At 41.1% G+C, this 21,769-nt stretch overlaps 1 protein-coding gene across 4 annotated transcripts in view; it reads left to right on the top strand.

Moving 5' to 3' along the window:
• Positions 1-21,769, top strand: part of PINX1 (PIN2 (TERF1) interacting telomerase inhibitor 1) — a 118,198-nt gene that overhangs the window by 37,717 nt on the left and 58,712 nt on the right. For all 4 annotated transcript variants that reach the window (XM_035022665.1, XM_035022661.1, XM_035022664.1 and 1 more), the window contains exon 5: positions 16,455-16,547. In XM_035022665.1, coding sequence (XP_034878556.1) covers positions 16,455-16,547 — 93 coding nt within the window. The remainder of the gene's footprint in view (positions 1-16,454; positions 16,548-21,769) is intronic.

The following is a 21,769-nucleotide window of genomic DNA, read 5'->3' as shown; positions in this document are numbered from 1 at the left end:
CACTCTGCCTAGAATTTTTTTTTAAATAAACTTCATTGAGGTATAGTTTATATATAATACAATATACCCATTTTTGAGGGTACAGTTCCATGAGTTTTGACCAATGTATATACCTGTAATCATAAGAACCTTGATAAAGAAATTTTCATCATTACAAAGAATTATCTTGGGTCACTTCCCAATCGGTCCTCTGCTCCTCCACACGTCCCACCCTCCCACTTCATTCTCTGGCCCCAGACAACCACTGATCTCTCCATATAGATTAGGTATTTTCTTTTCTGCCTGGCTTATTTTTCTCGGCATGATTCTGAGATTTATCCATGTGGCATTTATCAGTACTTCATTTCATTTCTGGATAGTGTGTCATTGTATGAGTATGCCATAATTTGTTTATGCATTCACATGGTGATGGACATTTGGGTTGTTTCTGGTTTTTGCCTACTGTACCCAAGGCTGCTGTGAACATTTGTGTATACATCTTTGTGTGGACATACGTTTTCATTTCAGTAAGACCCTTGCACGTGCGAGGACTTCCCCTCCTTATGCCATGTCCAGAAATTGCCTCTTGACAGAAAGCCAGGGCAGCCCTAGAGCTCACATCCTTTGTTGCCCATCTGTCAAGGATGACAGTCCTATGCTGCCTGTTGTCCAGTGTGTGATGAGTAGTTTCATATCTTTTGTTTTCCCATTGTTTACAGTAGAGGGGCATGATCCATAGCACTTATCCTTTTGTGGGCAAAAGACAGGGAATCTTCCTCCTGTCTCTTCTAAACCCACTTCAGTCAGACTTTGCCTTACTGCTCCACAGAAACTGCCCTTGCCAAAGTCACCAGTGACTTCCACGTTACTAAGTCCATTGGGCATTTTTTAATCCTCGTCTTACTTCGCCTGTGGCACAGATGTTCACCCCTCCTTGAATCACTTGTTTCCGTGGCTTCCCAGACTGCATCATCTCCTGCTTTTCTTCCCCCTTCACTGCCACTCCTCCTTAATCTCTGTTGCGATTCTTTTTTCCCAGCCTTATCAAGTCTGGGGCCCTGCAGTTCAGTCCTGGACCTCTCTCATCTTTTAGCGACACCAATTATTTATTAAATCATGGCTGGATATAACAGACCATGGCTGAGATGTTTGGTCACAATTGCCAGATTTCTCATGACTGCATTACCATCTCTCCCAAACTCCAGACTTGTATTGAACCCCCAACTCAGTATCTTTTTTTTTTTTTTTTTTTTAAAGATTTTATTTGACAGAGAGAGAGAGACAGCGAGAGAGGGAACACAAGCAGGGGGAGTGGGAGATTGAGAAATATGCTTCCTGCAGAGTAGGGAGCCTGATGTGGGGCTCGATCCCAGGACCCTGGGATCATGACCTGAGCTGAAGGCAGACGCTTAACGACTGAGCCACCCAGGTGCCCCCCAACTCATTATCTTCATTCGGGGTGTCGTCAGCTATCAACTTCTCAAACTTAACATACTCAAACTCCAGTTCTGGCTGCTTCCCCACCCCACAAATGGTTGTATCCACGGTCTTCCCCATTTCAGTTGATGTCAGTTCCCTCCTCCTAGTTGTTGAAGCCAAGGACCTGTGTCCACTAGGAAATGTTGGTTCTACCTTCAGAATATATCCAGACCCTTCCTGCTCCATGTCACCTGCGCTGTAGCTAGTATGGTCTGAGCAACTGTTATTTCTTGTCTAGATTATTATAACAGCTTCTAAGGCGGGTTTTCTCAGCCATAGCACTACTGATGTTTTGGGCTAGATAATTCTTTGTTGTGAGGTATATCCTGTGCATTTTAGGATAATTAGCAGCATTCCTGACCTCTACCTGCTAGATGCCACTAGCACCTTCTTTCCCTTCCCCTTTCCCCCCTGCCACCTCCTCCCCATTTGTGACAACCAAAATACCTGCAGACATTGCCGGATGTCCCCTGAGCAAAATGCCCCTGATTGGGAGCTTTTGCCCTCAATTGCTCTTTCTTCATCCAGCCATGACCTTCAGTGTAACAGTCAGAGTGATTCTTTCGAAGTATAAGTCTGTGCTGCTCATTCTCAGACCACCACTACCACCAGCACCCGCTCGCCTTTGTTGCCTCCTTTTCATTCAGAATAAAAGTCAAAGTCCTTTCAGTGGCCTTGCAGCCTTATATAATATGGACCTTTTTCCCTTTCTGACCTCATCTCTTACTACTCCCCTTCTTACCCATTCTGTCTTAGCCACTGATCCCTGTTCTGGTTTATGAATACATCAAGCATCCTCCTGCCTTAGGATTTTGCACTAGTTTCTCCGTCTCTAGAACACTCTTCCCCCAGTTAGCATCTGTGCATTTTCTCAGCAAGGTCCACACTTCCTGCCAGTTGAAAATTGTATCCTGTTCCTCACTGCCATTTTCGGAAGTCAATAGGAAATTGGTGTAAGATATAGCAGTATAAGGATATTATTTAGAAATATGAAGGATCTAAAACCCAGAAGAACCAACTAAGAGTCTGGAGAGAACTGGGGCAAGGACTTGATGTGCGTACTTATGTGTGCATGTGTTTGTTTTAACAGCTTTGTTGAGATATAATTCACATGCCATATAATTTACCCATTTATAATGTACAACTCAATGACTTTTAGTATATTCACAGAATTTTCACCAGAACCAATTTTAAAACACTTCATCACCTCTAAAAGAAACTCTGTACCCTGTGGCAATCGTCCCCCATGAACCCCCCAACCACCCTAGGCAACTGCTGATTTATTTTCTGTCTCTAAAGATTTGCCTATTCTGGACATCTCATTTAAGTGGAATTCCACAACATGTGGTCCTTTGTGACTTGATTTCCTTCACTTAACATAATGTTTTCAAGGTTCATCCTTGTAGCATGTGTCAGAACTTCATTCCTTTTTTAATATTCCATTGTATGAATATACCATGATTTACCCATTTATTAGCTGGTGGGCATTTGGGTTATTTCCACTTTTTCATCTGTTATAAATAATGCAGCTGTGAACACTGTCAGTGTTGGTGTGGCCTGTGGCCTTTATTTTCACTTCTCTCGGGTATATATGTCGGGTGGAATTGTTGGGTGATGTGATTACTCCATGTTTAACTTTTTACGATTTTTTATTTATTTGAGAGAGAGAGAGCGAGCAAGCACGAGCTTGGGGAGAGAGAGAATCAGGCTCCCTGCTTGGGAGCCTGATGTGGGGCTTGAGCCCAGGACCCTGAAATCATGATCTGAGCCGAAGGCAGGCGCTTAACTGACTGAGCCACCCAGACGCCCCTCCATGTTTACTTTTTGAGTAACTGCCAGACTGCTTTCCAAAGCAGCTACACCCTTTTACATTCCCACCAGCAGTGTATGAGGATTTTAATTTCTCTTCATCTTTGTCAACACTTGTTATTATCTGTCTTTTTGATTATAGCCATGTTAGTGGCTACAAAGTAATATCTATGTGTGCTTTTGATTTGTATTTCCACGTCCGCTGAAGATGTTGACTGTTTTGTCATTTGATTATTGGCCATTTGTATGTCTTCTTTGGAGAAATAGCTATTCAGATCCTTTGTCCAATGTTCAGTTGGGTTATGTGTCTTTATTGTTGTTTAGTAAAACTTTTAATATATTCAAGTACCAGTCCCTTATCAGTTATATGATTTGCAAATATTTTCTCCAGTTGTGTGGGTTGTCTTTTCACTTTCTTGATGGTATTGTTTGAAGACTGAGGAAGTGCAAATAGGTAAAAAGACTCATTGCCTTCTCTGAAGAGACTTAAAATCTAGTGCAAAAGAAATGAAACAAATACCAAAATAAGTTGATCCCCCAACTTTTTCAGTTCCCAAATAATTGAGAGAGAGTAGCAAAGGCTTTAGATGGTGAGGGTTTTCTTTGAAAATTTATCCAAATCTCTTTGTTTCCTAAGATTTTTCTTTCCTATCAGGTATTGCTAAGGTTGCATTATTGATGACTGTGGCCGGTTTCTAGCACCCATAGGCTTGGATACTGAGTGTGCTATTGGGTTTAATAACAAAGTAGACACAGCTGAAGAAAGTCTAGAAAATAAACTAGAAGACAGTTATCCAGAATGCAGCTGTGAAAGAGGAAAAGATGAGAAATAAGAAACAGAAGTTTAGATGAAAGATAAAGTAAGAAGATCTAGTATCTAATAGAAGCTCAGCAGCACAAAGAAGAGAGAGAATGGGAAAAGGCAATATTTAAGGGGATAAGGGCTGAAGGCTGTCTAGAATTAGTGATAAAACAAATCCACAGATTCAAAAAACTTAATGAATCCAAGCAGATTACATTTTAAAAACTCTTCACTTGCAAACATAATAGCAGATGTAACATTGTAACATTGTAGCAGAACATCACAAATACAAACACACAGGCACACACAGGCATGCACACAAAAGAGAGATGATTGTTAATGCAGCCAGAGAAAATATACTGATTCTCTTCAAAGAAGCAACAATTATAAATGAAAGCAGAGTTCTTAACAGTGGAAACCAAAAGACATTGGAGTAATACACTGAGGGAAATACAACTGGCAACCTAGAATTTTACACTCAGCAAATACATTTTTCAAGAAAGTGGATGGAGTAAGTTTTCAGACAAAGCTTTACCACCAGTAGACCTTCAATAAAGGAAATTTTAAAGGAGGCACTTCAGTCAGAAGGAAAGAGTACTTATTATCTGCAGTATCACCCAAATGTCCGTCAATAATAGAATGGATAAGTAAACTGCTGTGTTTGTAACTGCAAAGAAATGAAGTATAGTTACATGCGAGAGTCCAAAGCAGGGGTTGGCAAACTTTTTCTGTAAAGGGCCAGATAGAAGTATTTTGCAGACCATAGCGTCTCTGTCACAACTACTCAACTTGCCTATTGGAGTGTGAAATTAACAGTATACAATATATAAACAAATGGAGGTGGCTATGTTCCCATGAAATGTTATTTACAAAAATAGGTGGCAGGTAGGGTTTGGCCCATGGGCTGTTGTTTGTTCCCTGGTGTAGAAGGATCTCATTAATTTAACGTTGACTGAAAGAAGTGAGACACAAAGTTAACGTCCAGTATGATTCCACTTGCCTATCATATGATAGGCAAAAATCTGATACTGAGGTACCATACTGGGGTGGTCAAATTATTTAAAACACAAAGAAGTGATTACTGTGAAAGTCACAGTAGTGATTACCTTTGGGGAGAGGAAAAGGGTTGGGATTGCAAAGGGGCCCATGGGGGAACTTCTGGGGTGATATTAGGGTTCTGTTTTTTTTTTTTTCCCTAGTTGGCAATTACATAGGTTATTTGTGAACATTATGTTTTATGCACTTTCTGTGGCTTTTACTTCCCCCCTGCCCCAAGTAAATGGTTAAAACCAAAACAAAAAGCAAGAGGAAGGGTGATTATCACAAAAGTCAGGATAATGGTTGCTGTTAGGACAGGGGTTCTCACCTGGGGGCAACTTTATCCATCATGGGACATTTGGCAATGTCTGGAGACATTTTTGGTTGTCACAGCTGGGGAGATGTTACTTCTGTCTAGTGGGCAGAGGCCAGAAATGCAGCTAAACATCCTACAGTACACAGCATAGCTGTGCTCCTCCGTCCCCAAACAAGTAATTATTCATCCCAAAATGTCACTAGTTTAGGGGTTGAGAAACCCCGTTCTAGGAGGAAGAGGCACAGGGGTGCTGGATGCTTCTTGATACAGGCAGTGTTCTGTTTCCTAATCCAGGAAGTGGTGGGGGTGGGGGGGAGAGGTTGCTTTATAACTAACTACAGACTTCACATACTCCTATATATGATGATATTTGTCCCAATAAAAGAAATCTAAAAATTAAATGGGTCCCTTTCTGGTAGACTTAATTACAATAATTTATGGCATATTAAACCTGTAGTGAAGGTTAACTAAAGAGTAACCTGAAGCAATTTGGATATCAGGGATCAACTTCTATCTTAATGAGTATCTGGTGAGGTATAAATGGCTGTCACTTTTCCTATACGGATTCAGTGACACGATTAGGGTGTCAGTCTTGAGCTGGCTTTGCATGACCATAGTCATGGAGGCAGAAGCTTTTGAGTCTGGGGCTCGATTTCTTAGAGGCAGCCACACATTCATTCTTGAAGAGGGAAAATGAGTTGACTTCACACCCTGTTTGGTATCATAACTTTCTCCTTGATGTACTGAATTAGAGAAAACTCTGTAACTTCTTAGGTGATAGGGTTATCAAGAAATTATCAGCTTCAAGGGCGCCTGGGTGGCTCAGTTGGTTAAGCAGCTGCCTTCGGTCAGGTCATGATCCTGGAGTCCCGGGATCGAGTCCCGCATCGGGCTCCCTGCTCAGCGAGGAGCCTGCTTCTCCCTCTGACCCTCCCCCCTCTCATGTACTCTCTCATTCTCGCTCTCTCAAATAAATAAATAAATCTTTAAAAAAAAAAAAAGAAATTATCAGCTTCAAGATTCCATAAAGAAAGGAGCCATGAGATTCATTTTTGTAGGTACTAAGAAAAGAAAGCAGATTTTTGAGCAATTTGCTTTTGAGATTTGACAGTGATAGCTAGAAAGTTACTTTTTCTCTGTGATGGTATCATGTTACTCTTTTCTGAGAAATGCCATCGTAGTTGCGAAAACTCTGCTTTGGGACAGTCTTCCACTTTGTTCCTTGTGCTGATTGCCGAGGCTGAGCAGTCAGTATAGTCGGGCCTTTATGATGTATTTTCCCAGAAGTACAGTCAGTGAAACGTTTAAAGTGCCCCAGGGCACGCTGTATTATTTGTCAGGAAGTTAGTGAGTGTATAACAGCTTCCAAGTGGTAGTCCCTTGTCCTCATGCAGCTCCGTCCACAGGTTCATCGGTGCAGGCTGACTCTTGTGTATATAGGACAAGTAGAAGACACCTGGAGTCACTCACTGTTCTACGGATTAAGTTCCACCTCAAGACCACTAGAGGGTGCCGGTAGCCTTGCAACAGGGACCGAGCAGTTCAGAAGAAAGGGGCATTGCTAGATGCCCCTCCCAGTACTGGAAAGCCTGTAGAATATTCCTTTAAGGGAAGACCTGGCCAAGGAATGAATCTTTTTTTTTTCTTTAATTTTTTAAAAATTTTATTATGTTATGTTAGTCACCATACAATACATCATTGGTTTTTGATGTGGTGATCCACGATCCATTGTTTTCGTATAACACCCAGTGCTCCATGCAGTACGTGCCCTCCTTAATACCCATCACCGGGCTAACCCATCCCCCCACACCCCTCCCCTCTAAAACCCTGTTTGTTTCTCAGAGTCCATAGTCTCTCATGGTTCATCTCTCCCTCCAATTCCCCTCCCCCGCATTTTTCCCTTCCTTCTCCTAATGTCCTGCATGTTATTCCTTATGTTCCACAAGTAAGTGAAACCATATGATAATTGACTTTCTCTGCTTGACTTATTTCGCTTAGCATAATCTCCTCCAGTCCCATCCATGTTGATGTAAAAGTTGGGTATTCATCCTTTCTGATGGCTGAGTAATATTCCATTGTATATATGGACCACATCTTCTTTATCCATTCATCTGTTGAAGGGCATCTCAGCTCTTTCCACAGTTTGGCTATTGCGGACATTGCTGCTATGAACATTGGGGGCATATGGCCCTTCTTTTCACTAAGTCTGTGTCTTTGGGGTAAATACCCAGGAGTGCAATTGCTGGGTCATAGGGTAGCTCTATTTTTAAATTTTTGAGGAACCTCCACACTGTTTTCCAAAGTGGCTGTACCAACTTGCATTCCCACCAACAGTGTAAGAGGGTTCCCCTTTCTCCACAACCTCTCCAACATTTGTTGTTTCTCTCCCTGTCCATTTTTGCCATTCTAACTGGTGTAAGGTGGTATCTCAGTGTGGTTTTGATTTGGATTTCCCTGATGGCTAATGATGATGAACATTTTTTCATGTGTCTGTTAGCCATTTGTATGTCCTCTTCAGAGAAGTGTCTTTTCATATCTTTTGCCCACTTTTTGACTTGATTATTTGTTTTTTGGGTGTTGAGTTTGAGAAGTTCTTTAGAGATCTTGGATACCAGCCCTTTATCTGTAGTGTCATTTGCAAATATCTTCTCCCATTCTGTGGGTTGCCTCTTTGTTTTGTTGACTGTTTCCTTTGCTGTGCAGAAGCTTTTTATCTTGATGAAGTCCCAAAAGTTCACTTTTGCTTTTGTTTCACTAGCTTTTGGAGATGTATCTTGAAAGAAGTTGCTGTGGCCGATGTCAAAGAGGTTACTGCCTATGTTCTCTTCTAGGATTTTGATGGATTCCTGTCTCACATTGAGGTCTTTCATCCACTTTGAGTTTATCTTTGTGAATGGTGTTAGAGAATGGTCGAGTTTCATTCTTCTGCATGTGGCTGTCCAATTTTCCCAGCACCGTTTATTGAAGAGACTTTTTTCCATTGCATGTTTTTTCCTGCTTTGTCAAAGATTATTTGACCATAGAGTTGAGGGTCCATATCTGGGTTCTCTATTCTGTTCCATTGGTCTATATGTCTGTTTTTGTGCCACTACCATGCTGTCTTGGTGATCACAGCTTTGTAATATAGCTTGAAATCGGGAAATGTGATGCCCCCAGCTTTGTTTTTCTTTTTCAACATTTCCTTGGCGATTCGGGGTCTTTTCTGATTCCATGAAAATTTTAGGATTGTTTGTTCCAGCAATTTGAAAAATGTCATTGGAATTTTGATCGGGATTGCATTGAAGGTATAGATTGCTCTGGGTAGCATAGACAGTTTAACAATGTTTATTCTTCCTATCCATGAGCATGGAATATTTTTCCATCTTTTTGTGTCTTCTTCAATTTCTTTCATGAGTGTTCTGTAGTTCCTAGAGTATAGATCCTTTACCTCTTTGGTTAGGTTTATTCCGAGGTATCTTACGGTTTTTGGTGCTATTGTAAATGGAATCGTTTCTCTAATTTCTCTTTCTACAGTGGCATTGTTAGTGTATAAGAAAGCAACTGATTTCTGTGCATTGATTTTGTATCCTGCCACATTACTGAATTGCTGGATGAGTTCTAGTAATTTGGGAGTGGATTCTTTTGGGTTTTCCACATAGAGTATCATGTCGTCTGCGAAAAGAGAGAGTTTGACTTCTTCTTTGCCAATTTGAATACCTTTTATTTCTTTTTGTTGTCTGATTGCTGTTGCTAGGACTTCTAGTACTATGTTGAATAATAGTGGCGAGAGTGGGCATCCTTGACGTGTTCCTGATCTTAAGGGAAAGGCTCTCAGCTTTTCCCCATTGAGGATGATATTCGCTGTGGGTTTTTCATAGATGGATTTCATGAACTTGAGGAATGTTCCCTCTATCCCTATACTCTGGAGAGTTTTAATCAGGAAAGGATGTTGTATTTTGTCAAATGCTTTTTCTGCATCAATTGAGAGGACCATATGGTTCTTCTCCCTCCTCTTGTTAATGTGTTCTATCACATTGATTGATTTGCGAATGTTGAACCACCCTTGCATCCCGGGGATAAATCCCACTTGGTCGTGGTGGATGATCCTTTTAATGTATTGTTGGATCCTATCAGCTAGGATTTTGTTGAGGATTTTGGAATCCATATTCATCAGGGATATCGGTCTGAAATTCTCCTTTTTGATGGGGGCTTTGCCTGGTTTGGGGATTAAGGTAATGCTGGCCTCATAGAATGAGTTTGGAAGTTTTCCTTCTGTTTCTATTTTTGAAACAGCTTCAGTAAAATAGGTATTATTTCTTCTTTGAATGTTTGGTAGAATTCCCCCAGGGAATCCATCAGGCCCTGGACTCTTGTTTTTGGGGAGGTTTTTGATCACTGCTTCAATCTCATTACTGGTTATTAGCCTATTCAGGTCAGTTTCTTCCTGTTTCAGTCTTGGCAGCTTCTAGGTTTCCAGGAAGGCCTCCATTTCATCCAGATTGCTCAGTTTATTGGCATATAGTTGTTGATAATAATTTCTAATAATTGTTTCTATTTCCTTGGTGTTAGTCGTGATCTCTCCCCTTTCATTTATAATTTTATTAATTTGGGTCCTTTCTCTTTTCTTTTGGATAAGTCTGGCCAGTGGTTTATCGATCTTATTAATTCTTTCAAAGAACCAAATTCTAGTTTCGTTGATCTGATCTACTGTGTTTCTGGTTTCTAATTCATTGATCTCTGCTCTATTTTTAATTATTTGTCTTCCAGTGCGTGGCTTAGGCATCGTTTGTTGCTTTTTCTCTAGTTCTTTAAGGTGTAGAGTTAGTTGGTGAATTCGGGATTTTTCTATTTTTTTGAGTGAGGCTTGGATGGCTATGTATTTCCCCCTTAGGACCACCTTTGTAGTATCCCATAGGTTTTGGACCGATGTGTTTTCGTTCTCATTGATTTCCACGAATTGTTTAAGTTCTTCTTTGATTTCCTGGTTGACCCAAACACTCTTGAGCAGAGTAGTCTTTAGCTTCCAAGTGTTTGAATTTCTGCCAAATTTTTTCTTGTGATTGAGTTCCAGTTTTAGAGCATTGTGGTCTGAGAATATGCAGGGAATAATCTCAATCTTTTGGTATCGGTTGAGACCTGATTTGTGATCCAGTATATGGTCTATTCTGGAGAAAGTTCCATGTGCGCTCGAGAAGAGTGAGTATTCTGTTGTTTTAGGGTAGGATGTTCTGTAAGTATCTATGAGGTCCATCTGGTCCAATGTATCATTCAAAGCTCTTGTTTCCTTGTTGATTTTCTGCTTAGATGATCTGTCCATTGCTGAGAGTGAGTATTGAGGTCTCCTACAATTAACATATTGTTATCAGTATGACTCGTTATTTTGGTTAACAGTTGGCTTATATAGATGGCTGCTCCCATGTTGGGGGCATAGATATTTATAATTGTTAGATCTTCTTGTTGGATAGACCCTTTAAGAATGATATAGTGTCCTTCTGTGTCTCTTATTACAGACTTTAGTTTAAAATCTAATTTGTCTGACATAAGAATTGCTACCCCAGCTTTCTTTTGAGGTCCGCTGGCATGCAAGATGGATCTCCATCCCTTCACTTTCAGTCTGGATGTATCTTTAGGTTCAAAATGAGTCTCTTGTGGACAGCGTATGGATGGGTCCTGTCTTTTTATCCAATCTGCAACCCTGTGCCGTTTTATGGGAGCGTTTAGGCCATTCACGTTGAGAGTGATTATTGAAAGATAAGAATTAATTGTCATCATGTTGCCTGTGAAGACGTTGTTTTTATAGATTGTCCCTATAAATTTCTGTTGTATATCACTCTTGGGGTCTTTCTCCTTTTATAGAACCCCCCCCCTTAATATTTCTTGCAGGGCTGGCTTAGTGGTCACATATTCTTTCAGTTTCTGCCAGTTGTGGAAGCTCTGCATCTCTCCATCCATTCTAAATGAAAGCCTTGATGGATAAAGTATTCTTGGCTGCATGTTCTTCTCATTTAGTACCCTGAATATGTCTTGCCAGGCCTTTCTGGCTTGCCGGGTCTCTGTGGATAGATCTAACGTTATTCTGGTGTTCCTCCCTCTGTACGTAAGGAATCTCTTCCCCCTAACTGCCCTTAAGATGGTTTCCTTGGTTCTAAGATTCGCGAGTTTTACTATTACATGCCGGGGTGTTGGCCTGTTTTCCTTGATCTTAGGAGGGGTCCTCTCTGCCTCTAGGACTCGAATGTTTGTTTCATTCCCCAGATTAGGGAAGTTCTCAGCTACGATTTGCTCAAATACACCTTCTAGTCCTCTCTCTCTCTCCACTCCCTCCGGGATTCCAATTATTCTGATGTTGCAACGCTTCATGGTGTCACTTATTTCTCTGATTCTATTTTCATGGATTCTGAGTTGTTTTTCCATGGCCTCCTCTTTTCCCTTTTTATCTATTATATTGTCTTCCAGGTCGCTTATTCTCTCTTCTGCCTCAGTTACCCTAGCTGTTAGATTATTTAGATTGGATTGGATCTCATTGATAGCATTTTTAAGTTCTGCCAATTCACCTTTTATTTCTGCCCTTAGAGACTCTATGTTGCCATTAATTGATTTCTCCATTCTAGCCATTGTCTTCACAATTGCTAGCCTGAATTCCATCTCCGACATCTTGGTTATATCTGCATCCATTTGTAAATCTGCAGCATAAGTCATAATCTCTGAGTCTTTTCTATTTTGGGGGCTCCTCCTCCTAGTCATTCTGTTGATGGGTGTTTGAGGGAATGTAGAGAGTCCAAATTATTGACCAGAACCCAAGCAAGATGCACCTGTTTTCTTGGGACCTTAGGGTTGCTGGCCTCTTCTTTAACCAGCCTGTCTTTTGGGGGAGGGGTCTGCCACGCTGTTACTCAGGCAACCCTGTTTGGGCGGAGTTGCCCTGCTCTCCCTGTGGTGGGGATGGGCTCAGCGGGAATCAGTTTTTGGGGCTTTTGTTCTCTGGCGGCTTTCCCTGGCGGCTTTCCGCGTCTCTTCCGCGAGTCAGAGCGGAAGAGACCCTCTGCCTCAGAGCAGAGAGATCGCAGTCTGTTCTTCAGTGAGCTCTCCAGGCCACACTATCTCCATTTCTGTCCGTGCTGCTATAAACTGCAGCGTCCTGGGTTGTGCGCCCCTCCGCGGCGCTCCCAGTCCTGCCTCCAGGTTGGGGCACATCTCTGCCCTTTGTGCTTCTAAAACCGCCAGCCGCTCCCAGTATGTGCGTGCGACCCCGCCGCTCCGGGTTTCCGTCCTGGGTGCTGCAGTTCGCAGGCGCGACCCCGCCACTCCGGGTTTCCACCCCGGGGGCTGCCCTAAAGTCCTTTCCCCGCCACTACCCGTCTGCGAGTCTGTGCCCGTCCGCAGCGCGCAAGGCTGTCACTCACCGGCGGTGTAGGATCCCCACGGCCAGGCTCCCTCCGCTGCCGTTTATCCTCCGATATCTGCCCGCAGAATTAGGGCTCCCCGCTTCCTACCTCAAAACCAATCACCTGCAATATTCTGTTTGTATAGATCCAGATCTTCTTACATCTCAGGCTGGTTTCGTGGGTGCTCAGAGTGGTCTGGTAGATATCCAGCTCAATTCCAGGGACCAGTTGAAATAGGGTCCCCTATTCCTCCTCCATCTTTCCGCCAAGGAATGAGTCTTGAAGCTGATAATTTCTTGATAATCCTATCACCTAGAAAACTAATAGATTTTTTTTCTGCCTTGTCATCCTTGGTAAATACAGTATGTCTTCATCCAAGTGAATTTTTGGTCATATTACTTGTATTAAAGCTGAAAAGCAGATGGCACAATAACCTCATAACATAATTTTTCTGCCATAATAATATTTTTAGTTTCTTAATAAGACTGTTTACAAATCCACACAGTACGCCTTTTAACTAAGCAGAGATTCCATACTGTCCTCTTCTTAGAATCTTACAAAGATTCTAGAAATAACCCTTATTTTCTTATGGGATATAAAATTCAGTATATTCTTCAAAATTTCATTTTTAGGAATTATTTTACTGATTAGTTCTCTCTACCAGACTCAACTTCGCTTTTTGGTGGATTGACCTCAGGGTTTTAGGAAATGTTTGTTACTTCCATCAGATATTTTGCCCTTTCTGATTTTAAAGATTTCTGAAAATAAAAACTGGGATGCCTATTAGGAAGGGATCTTCAAGGGTTTTTTGTATACATTTTGAAAACCAGTATACTCTGTCTCACATTTTTTAGAGCAACATCTGTAAGATTTTTAATCATAGCTTTGAATAGTTGCGAAGAATGTAATTTCTGGCCTATTGGGAAATATTGGCATTTCAAGATAAAACCCTTACATCAGTCTCAGATGTATCCAGTGGACGGTAAATACCAGAGCAATTTGATATCCATTGTCACGTATTTAGAAATACACCAGCAAGTCCTTTAGTAGTCAGAACTGTTATATTTCATAGTTCCCTTTCCTCTGAAATAGTATTTCCGTTGCATATACCACATAGCATTTTATGTTAATATGTCTTTTTTTGCTTAAACTTTTTAGACTTTGTCATCCTGTCCTATTTCTCTGCCCCAAAACAAATACATATAAATTTTTGGTTTATTTCTAGTAACCCTAAGCTTTTAGGTGTAAATATTTTTCCTGTGGATTAAGTTATCATTATACCAGTAGATTGCAATTAATAATACTAGGAAACATGTTAAAATTTTGATAATTATTATTACAGTAAAATCTTTCTGGAAGTGCATCTCTGGATGAGACAGATTGGTGTGGGGTGGGGGCTGGTTTTGCTGTTTTGATTAGAGGGCACTCCCTAGTACTTTGGCTTGTGCCTTACTTATCCCCGGTAAGAGAAGAGTCATGCCTCTCTCGTAAAGTGAGGGAAGGACACATGGGAGAAGTGGAGAAGGAGAGCCAGATTGCTGCATCCACTCAGAATCAGAGCAGTTTTGGGAAAGAATGCATAGGGACTAGTAGATAGAGACTGATTTCCCCTAAGATCTGTCTATGCTCCATATACTGTAGGAAGTCTCTGTCCTTGGCAGATGGAACAGCTCCCCCGGAGATGCTTGAAGTCCTCTGAAGTGCAAGAGCAGCTCTTTTGGGGGCACAGGGTAGTGGTTAAGAATGTGGACTATCCTCATATCCACCTGGGTTTGGATCCCTTCATAGCTACCTCCTAGCTGTGCCTTATTTAATCCCTCTGTGCTTTAGTGTCCTTCTGTGAAGTAAGTTTAATCCTCACAGCAGCTACTTTGTAGGATGGTTGTAAAATGAAATACAAGAATGCATAGAAAGCTCTTAGTCCAGTGCTTCCTGCTTGATAAGACTTCACTTGATAATAGCTATTATCTAAGCTCTGAACTTACTAAGTGATTTGTGTTTGGAACACCAAAATTGAGAATATTATGTGCCTTAAGAATAGTGTTTGACCTCCAGAAGATGAGAAAAATTTACTTGGGGGATGTCTGAAAAAAACCCCAAGCACTCTTCTTGAAAAGTGACTGCAGAAGGGAAGGTTTCAGGTTGATGATATAATTAACCCATGCTAGAGATTGTCTGAAACCTTGAAACATTTGTCTTTATATCCTTCGGAGCCTTACTTTATAATCCATACCTTGTTTTTAAAATTGCTAATTTCTGGAAAGGATTACCGCTAGCTAACATAACATGTTCAATGGACATGTGCTGGTTTTGCTCCAGTATTACGGTGAAAATTTCCTTTTCCCCTCTTTTCTCTGAACTTCCTATCTGTAGTTCTTTATGCCATAACTATAGGAAAATTAAGTCTCTTTCTCCCTATGATGTTCTGTTTCCGTGATATTCTGCTGCCTTACCTGGACACATAGATAAGGGTGAGAGAATATGGGCAGCTAGTGACTATCCTGTAATTGACTCTAACCGCAGATCTACTTGCTCTGATATTTTAGGTTCTGATATTTCTGGCTCACATTTTCCTCTTTTATCAAAGGAATAAACACATGAGTTTATTCCTCGATGATTTTTGTTATTTTTGTCCTTAAGGTGAGTCTCCATTGAAATCTGGTGTTTGAGGCGATGGCTCATTGCCAGCTCTCCTTCTTCACACCCTGATCATCATCTCTGCTGTTTTTTTAATTATCATATAACCTACCTTTATTGGCTTTTTAAAAGAGCTTTTTATTTTGAAACAATTATAGATGTATAGGAAATTGCAAAAATAATAACTACAAAGAGTCCTGACTACCATTTACCTACTTTTTCCCAGTGGTGACATCTATTGCAGCTATAACATAACCTCAAAACCAGGAAATGGACACTTGTGTGGACTCTTTATTAGACCACAGACCTTTTATTAAGGTTTCATCTTTTTTTTTAGCCTTCGCACTTGGGCGTGCGTGTGTGTGTGTGTGTGTGCATGTAGTTCTGTGGAATTTTATCCCATGTATAAAATCAGGTAATCATCACCACACTTAAGGTACAGGATTGTTTCATTACCACAAAAGAGCTGCCTCGTGCTGCTTCTTCAGACTCACACTCACCTTCCAGCACTCCCCTTTAATCCCTGTCCCCTGGAAACCTTCTCTAGCTGTAGAGTGTTGTCACTTTGAGAATGTTATATAAGTGGAACATATTGTGTGTAGATTGACCTTTTTCACTAAGCACAAATGCCCTTGAGGTCCACCGAGGTTGTTCCTTTTTATTGTGGAGTAGTGTTGCAGTGGAAGTATATACCAGACTTTGCTTAGCCATTCACCCATTGAAGGAATTCCAGGTTATTTCCAGTATTTTACTATGATAAATAAGGCTACTATTACATTCGTATATAGGTTTTTGTGTGAACACAAGTTTTCGGTTCTCTTCCTCAAGGATTTTATACATTCTGTGTGAATGGTCTTGCCTGATTCATAGTACACAGTTTAAGAAGAATATTTCTAATCATTTGATTGGAGTTCAGTAATAAATGATGGGGTTCCTAAAGATTTCATTTAAATCAGACCATGTCATTGTAAGAATAAATGAGAATGGATTACAGAGAGTTTAATGTAATGCTTTTCATTCTTTTTTTAAGACTCCTCAGACAACAAAGAAAAGAAGACTTTCAGCCTTGAAGAAAAGTCTAAAATCTCCAAAAACCGTGTTCACTATATGAAATTCACAAAAGGTAAAATTAAGCATTTATTTGTTGCTGAAATCTCTGTTCACACTAGGTTTCTTAAAGCATTTTTAGCTTTCACCAACATTATTTCTTGTTTTATATGCAAAATGGACAAGTATGGATGGTCTGACTGGTTTGATCTAAAGCAGAGCTAAAGTTTCAACATTTATTGTGAATCACCTAGAGATCTGGTTAAAGTGCAGATTCATTAACTCTGAGGTGGGGCCCCACATTTGGCTTTAGACTATGTGCAAGTCCTTTGGCAAAGCTGGAAGCGGAAGTCAACATGCTACGTAAAGGAGAAAAGAGACTTTTATGTGGCTGGGTCAGAAAATACTTTTAATTTATTGCTCAACATTTTTAGTTACACCTCTTGTTTTTGAGAAATCTCACTCCCACGCTGAATCACATTATTCCACACCATTTGACATTGAATGGAGTGTTAACTTAGGCATTCCATGATCATTGCAAAGTAGCTTTAGAAAATGTATTTGAGAACTGGGTAGTGAGTGAGTCCAAAAGTCCTCCATCATCACCTCCCCCCTCCCTCCCCAGTACTGCCTCCAATTGCAAGTGCAATTGTCCTGTGTAACCACGAGGTGGCAGTCTTGTATTGGTAAGAAACAATTTAACTTAAAACTCCTCAACTTCCCCAAATATTTTCCCATAGAACAGTATTGTGCATTAAGTACACTTTCCAGGTACAAAAGCCTATTTATTACATACTGTACTTAAGTTATAAATGTGAATGTAATCCTGTTGTGATAGTCTAGTCACCATATGATCCTTCTTCCTATGGGAGATTGGATGTACCTTTCTACCTCGCTATACCAGGAAACACACATCCCTTTGCTTTAGTCTAGTTGGCATGTTTGGGAATTCCCTGACTCCTAGAACTTGCCTGAATAGTAGTGGGAGCTGGAATTCCCACTACTCTAACTATTAATGGTGGTTCTCATTTGGGGCCAGCACCCCGAAAGGTAGGTCTGGGGTTGGTTTAAGTGGGAGCCTGTGGCAGAGTTAGTGGGAGCCAAATAGCTTCGGGAATGTGTACAAGGAGAGATGGGCTTTTCCTGCTTCCCTCTCCCAGCCGGTGTGCTTTTTGTGTGGCTCTTCACGCTATCCCCTCTTCTTTCTCTCAAGCTAGAACCTTCTTTGTTGTTTTCCTGTATGGTTTCTGATCAGGGCTTCTCTCCACTCCTGACCTGCTGCAGAACAGAAGACAGCCCCTGTTGGTTCCTCAGTCTTTGTAAGGGGAGGCTAAATTTGCCACTTTATAACCAGTCTTTTTTCATTAGAACCTAAAGGAAAAAAGAGAGATATAGCAGAAAGATGCTGAGCAAATGAATGACATTAAAAGTGGCCTGTAACTTTTAGATGGTAGGGCAGCCTTTGAAGCTTTCACGTTAGCAAATCTAGTTTTCCTTTAGTACCTAACTGTATGCATCATTTCACCTGAAGCATTTGCTGCAGCCGGGATAAACCTCTGTAATCTACTTTAATCTGATGGATGCTGGGAGTATCTGCTTTCTATTTCTAGTTAAGCCACTCCCTTGCCAGGTGACCCTGTCAACCTGCTTGGTGTGTTGTGCCTTCACTTTCTCAGAATGAGGTTTGCTGATTTATTAGTATTAGCCTTGCCTGGAGAGAAGGGGGGCATTGGTATACAGGGAAGAGGGTTCAAGATATATTGTCAGGAAGGAAGCAGAGGAGATTGGGAAAAAATAGAGGAAAGGCAGTTTAGGGAGTGAGTGGAAAAGGTGGGAAAAAGGAGGCCGAAATCCAGGTAGTCAAGAAAATAATTATTTACTATCCATCCTAACAAGCCACGGTGAAAGCATATCTTAGAGTTCTTTCATTTAGTAAAAGAAGTCTTTCCTTGCAGAGCAGCTGTTGTCCCTGAATATGAATGATAAACCTTAAGTCATCTCTAAGGTGGATGATCTTAGATCACAGGGATCCTGGGTGCTGCATTACCCTCTCACACAGATCACTTTAGCACTTACTTTCTTCCAGACTCTGCTTCCACTGTTACAACATGAGGAAAGATTTTTAAGTCATTATTGAGTTCTAAAGTAGGTCACATTTTACGACTTTTCAGAAATGACCCATTTTATGGAACTTTTGATTGTTCAACATAATGGATGATAAGTATTTTAGCTCGCGGGTAGGCTCCTAGTGAACATAACTAATTCGCTTATTCAATGAGGATGATTCATGCTGTATCATGTGGTCCAGAGACTAAAACATGGGAAGAGGGCATTTTACATAGCTTGGTGGAAAGAGTGAAGACAAAAATTAGACTTTAGTGGGATTCCAGCAGCAGGCAGCATTGTAAAATTTGCTACCGCCTAAATATTGGCCATATCATTTTCGTTGAGATACATACTTACTCCTTCCTCGAGTCCCAAATTTATGATTTTAATTTGAAACAATTAATATTATCTAATTCAAAAGTTCATATCATCAATGTTTGTTTAAAAGCCTAACTTCCATGCAGTTTCTTTTTTTTTTTTTTAAAGATTTTATTTATTTGACAGAGAGAGACACAGCGAGAGAGGGAACACGAGCAGGGGGAGGGGCAGAGGGAGGGGCAGAGGGAGAAGCAGGCTCCCCGCTGAGCCGGGAGCCCGATGTGGGGCTCGATCCCAGGACCCTGGAATCATGACCTGAGCCGAAGGCAGACGCTTAACGACTGAGCTACCCAGGCGCCCCGCATGCAGTTTCTTTCAATTCAAAAAATGTTTGTCGAGTCCCATCTGTGGAGAGGAAAAACAGGGAAAAGAGCAAACTCCACAAAACCATTTTTAAAGCTTTTCACATACACAGTGCGAAGTTACCAAGAGAGCATTGCTTTCTTCCTCCCGTCAGTTGTGCAGTGAGTGGAAGAACGGGGCATGAACTGTGGTTGCGCAGCTTCAGCCTGGTAATCTTACTCAGACTTTTTACTCCCGTGACCATTTGCAGTATTTGCTTCTTAAATGAGAAAACTGCCTGGACAACACACCTGGTGGCTGGCTCGTTAGGCTGGACCCACAGACTGTGGTCCTCCTAGCTCGCTCCCCTCCTCCCCACAGCGGGGCAGCGGACTCTGCTAGTGATGGACTCTGCTAGTGGTGGGCAGCAGGTTTCCTCTTCGGATTCTTTTGCCACTTAAATCTAAAATAGCGCTGCAGGCTGGGAAAAAATTCTGGCTCTTACTGGTTGTGCAGGTGTCACTTACTTCATCCCCCACTCCGAGTCCTGCAGCTTGCCTGGTGCTCCGACGTCACCCTTTCAGTGCCACCGCCGTAATCTCTTGGTCCCAGCTTATTATCCGTCCCATATATTTTCATTAAAAACAAAAATCAAAATACAATATGTGTTGTATCCTTCTTGACTGGGGGATGCAAATGAATTTTCCAAGCAAGTGAAGCTAACTACATACACCTGAATTGTTTTGTTTTGTTTTTAATTTTAACAAACGTATTTCTCCTACTGTGCTTTTCCTGGCCGTCACCCTTTTACTCTGAGTAGAAAGCTCAGGTTTTTTTCAGGCTTTGTTCTAATACGGTGCTGTAATACCATGTTTTCCCTTTTACTTCCCTTAAAGTAAGAGGCTCCAAATCTCTGTGCTTCTAAAATTCTGACACTTATTTTTTGTAGTTTCATTTGCTTCCCATGTGGACTTCTTGGTGTCGTGGGTGTACCTGGCCATAGTGGTAGCCTCCCTCCCTTCCTTTGCCACTCTGATGGACTGGATAATCATGACTCTTAGAAAAACAGCTAAAAAGATCATAAAGAACTCTTCTCTAAAGTACCTGCTCATCCTTTTATGGACATAGTTACATCAGCTTGGCTGCTGGAAACCGTTGTCCCTGGTTCTCAAAATGTTATGGCCAAATTAAGACTAACAGATGAACCAAACCCAGACAGATAATATACAATTCTTATTCTGTTGAGTTTTTGATTGTCATTTTCCCTAACATCTAAGTTTATCAACAGTATTTGCTGTTAGTTGACCTTAATTCAGAACTGAGACCAGTAAGCTTTCAAGCTCAGTTTTAATAAATATATGTTTTATTCAAAAGTGGCCATGATTTTATAACATTTATAAGCTATTCAACCAGGACCATTAACTAACAACTGTTTCAGTATCACTTCCATCTTCACATTTTGATCTATCTTTAAGTTCCTTCCCGTTGGTCTCTGACTCTTAATTCTTCTCTGTGTTTTGTTTTCCAGATCAAATCCAGAGCAAGGCCTGTAACAGTCCTGGTTTCTACACTTACTTAAGTGAACTTTGCTAAAGGATAAAAATTTCTGATACAAGAATCTATCACCAAAACCTTAGAAACACTTGCACCTTCATTGGTACAGCTTACTCTCTCTCCCAGCTTGGCAGTTTTTCCTGTGATGTTTAGATTTGTTTTCAATCTCTGCGTGTTCATAGTTTGACATCTGTTCTAGAATTGCGACCTTGCATGTACCCTCCCTTCCTTAATCCCTGAAGCATTCCTTTTGATTGAGTTCCTGTAAAAGAGATCTTAATTTGCATTTCTTTGAGGGTATCTGTTCCATTCCAGAAGAAGGGAAAGATGGCCGATACATATTTTGAACTAAGTAGAACTCCTTTTTCTGAAATAGAAACTGCCATCCTGAATGTGCTCGCAGTGCAAAATGGGTTATGCCGATGACAAAGCTAAGAATAGATCTCTAGACCTCCTGAGGGTTTGTCCACTTCTCCCCACCGTGACCAATTTTATTCCCCACTTTTCAGGTTCATTTTCTGAGTTCCTGTCTGGGATATGTTTCCTTTTGTTCCTAAGGAGATTTCATTTGGGGTCTTTTGTCTGGGTCTGCTTAATAATCAGAACCAGGAAAGCTTTGTTTCTAGCTCAGGGAGAAAGGAGAGAGTAGCACAGAGCCACAGAGGAGCATGTCCTTCCTGATAGGAACAGGTCGTACTGACTGGACCATTGAATCTAGTACTGCTGCCTATGAAACTGGTTATAGTGCCTGGCTTCGCATTAAATCGAAGGGTGTTTTGTTTTTTAATTTCATGGAGTCACTGAGCAATATCATATTTGAATGCCCCAGTGATAGTCAGTGAACTAGAACCTTCTGGGTCATGCCATTACTTTGCCAAGTCAGTTTGCTACAGGAAACTAAGAAGACAAGTGAGTCTGTGACATTGGAACTCAGGCTTCCTACTCAAAGCACAAATTCCTGTGTCTGACCCAGAGCCT

Source organism: Mirounga leonina, unplaced genomic scaffold, assembly GCF_011800145.1.
Source record: "Mirounga leonina isolate KUSES-001 unplaced genomic scaffold, KU_Mleo_1.0 Mir_176, whole genome shotgun sequence".
NCBI classification, from domain to species: domain Eukaryota; kingdom Metazoa; phylum Chordata; class Mammalia; order Carnivora; family Phocidae; genus Mirounga; species Mirounga leonina.
Note: the sequence above shows the minus strand (reverse complement) of the source record. Positions and strands in the feature narration are given on the sequence as shown.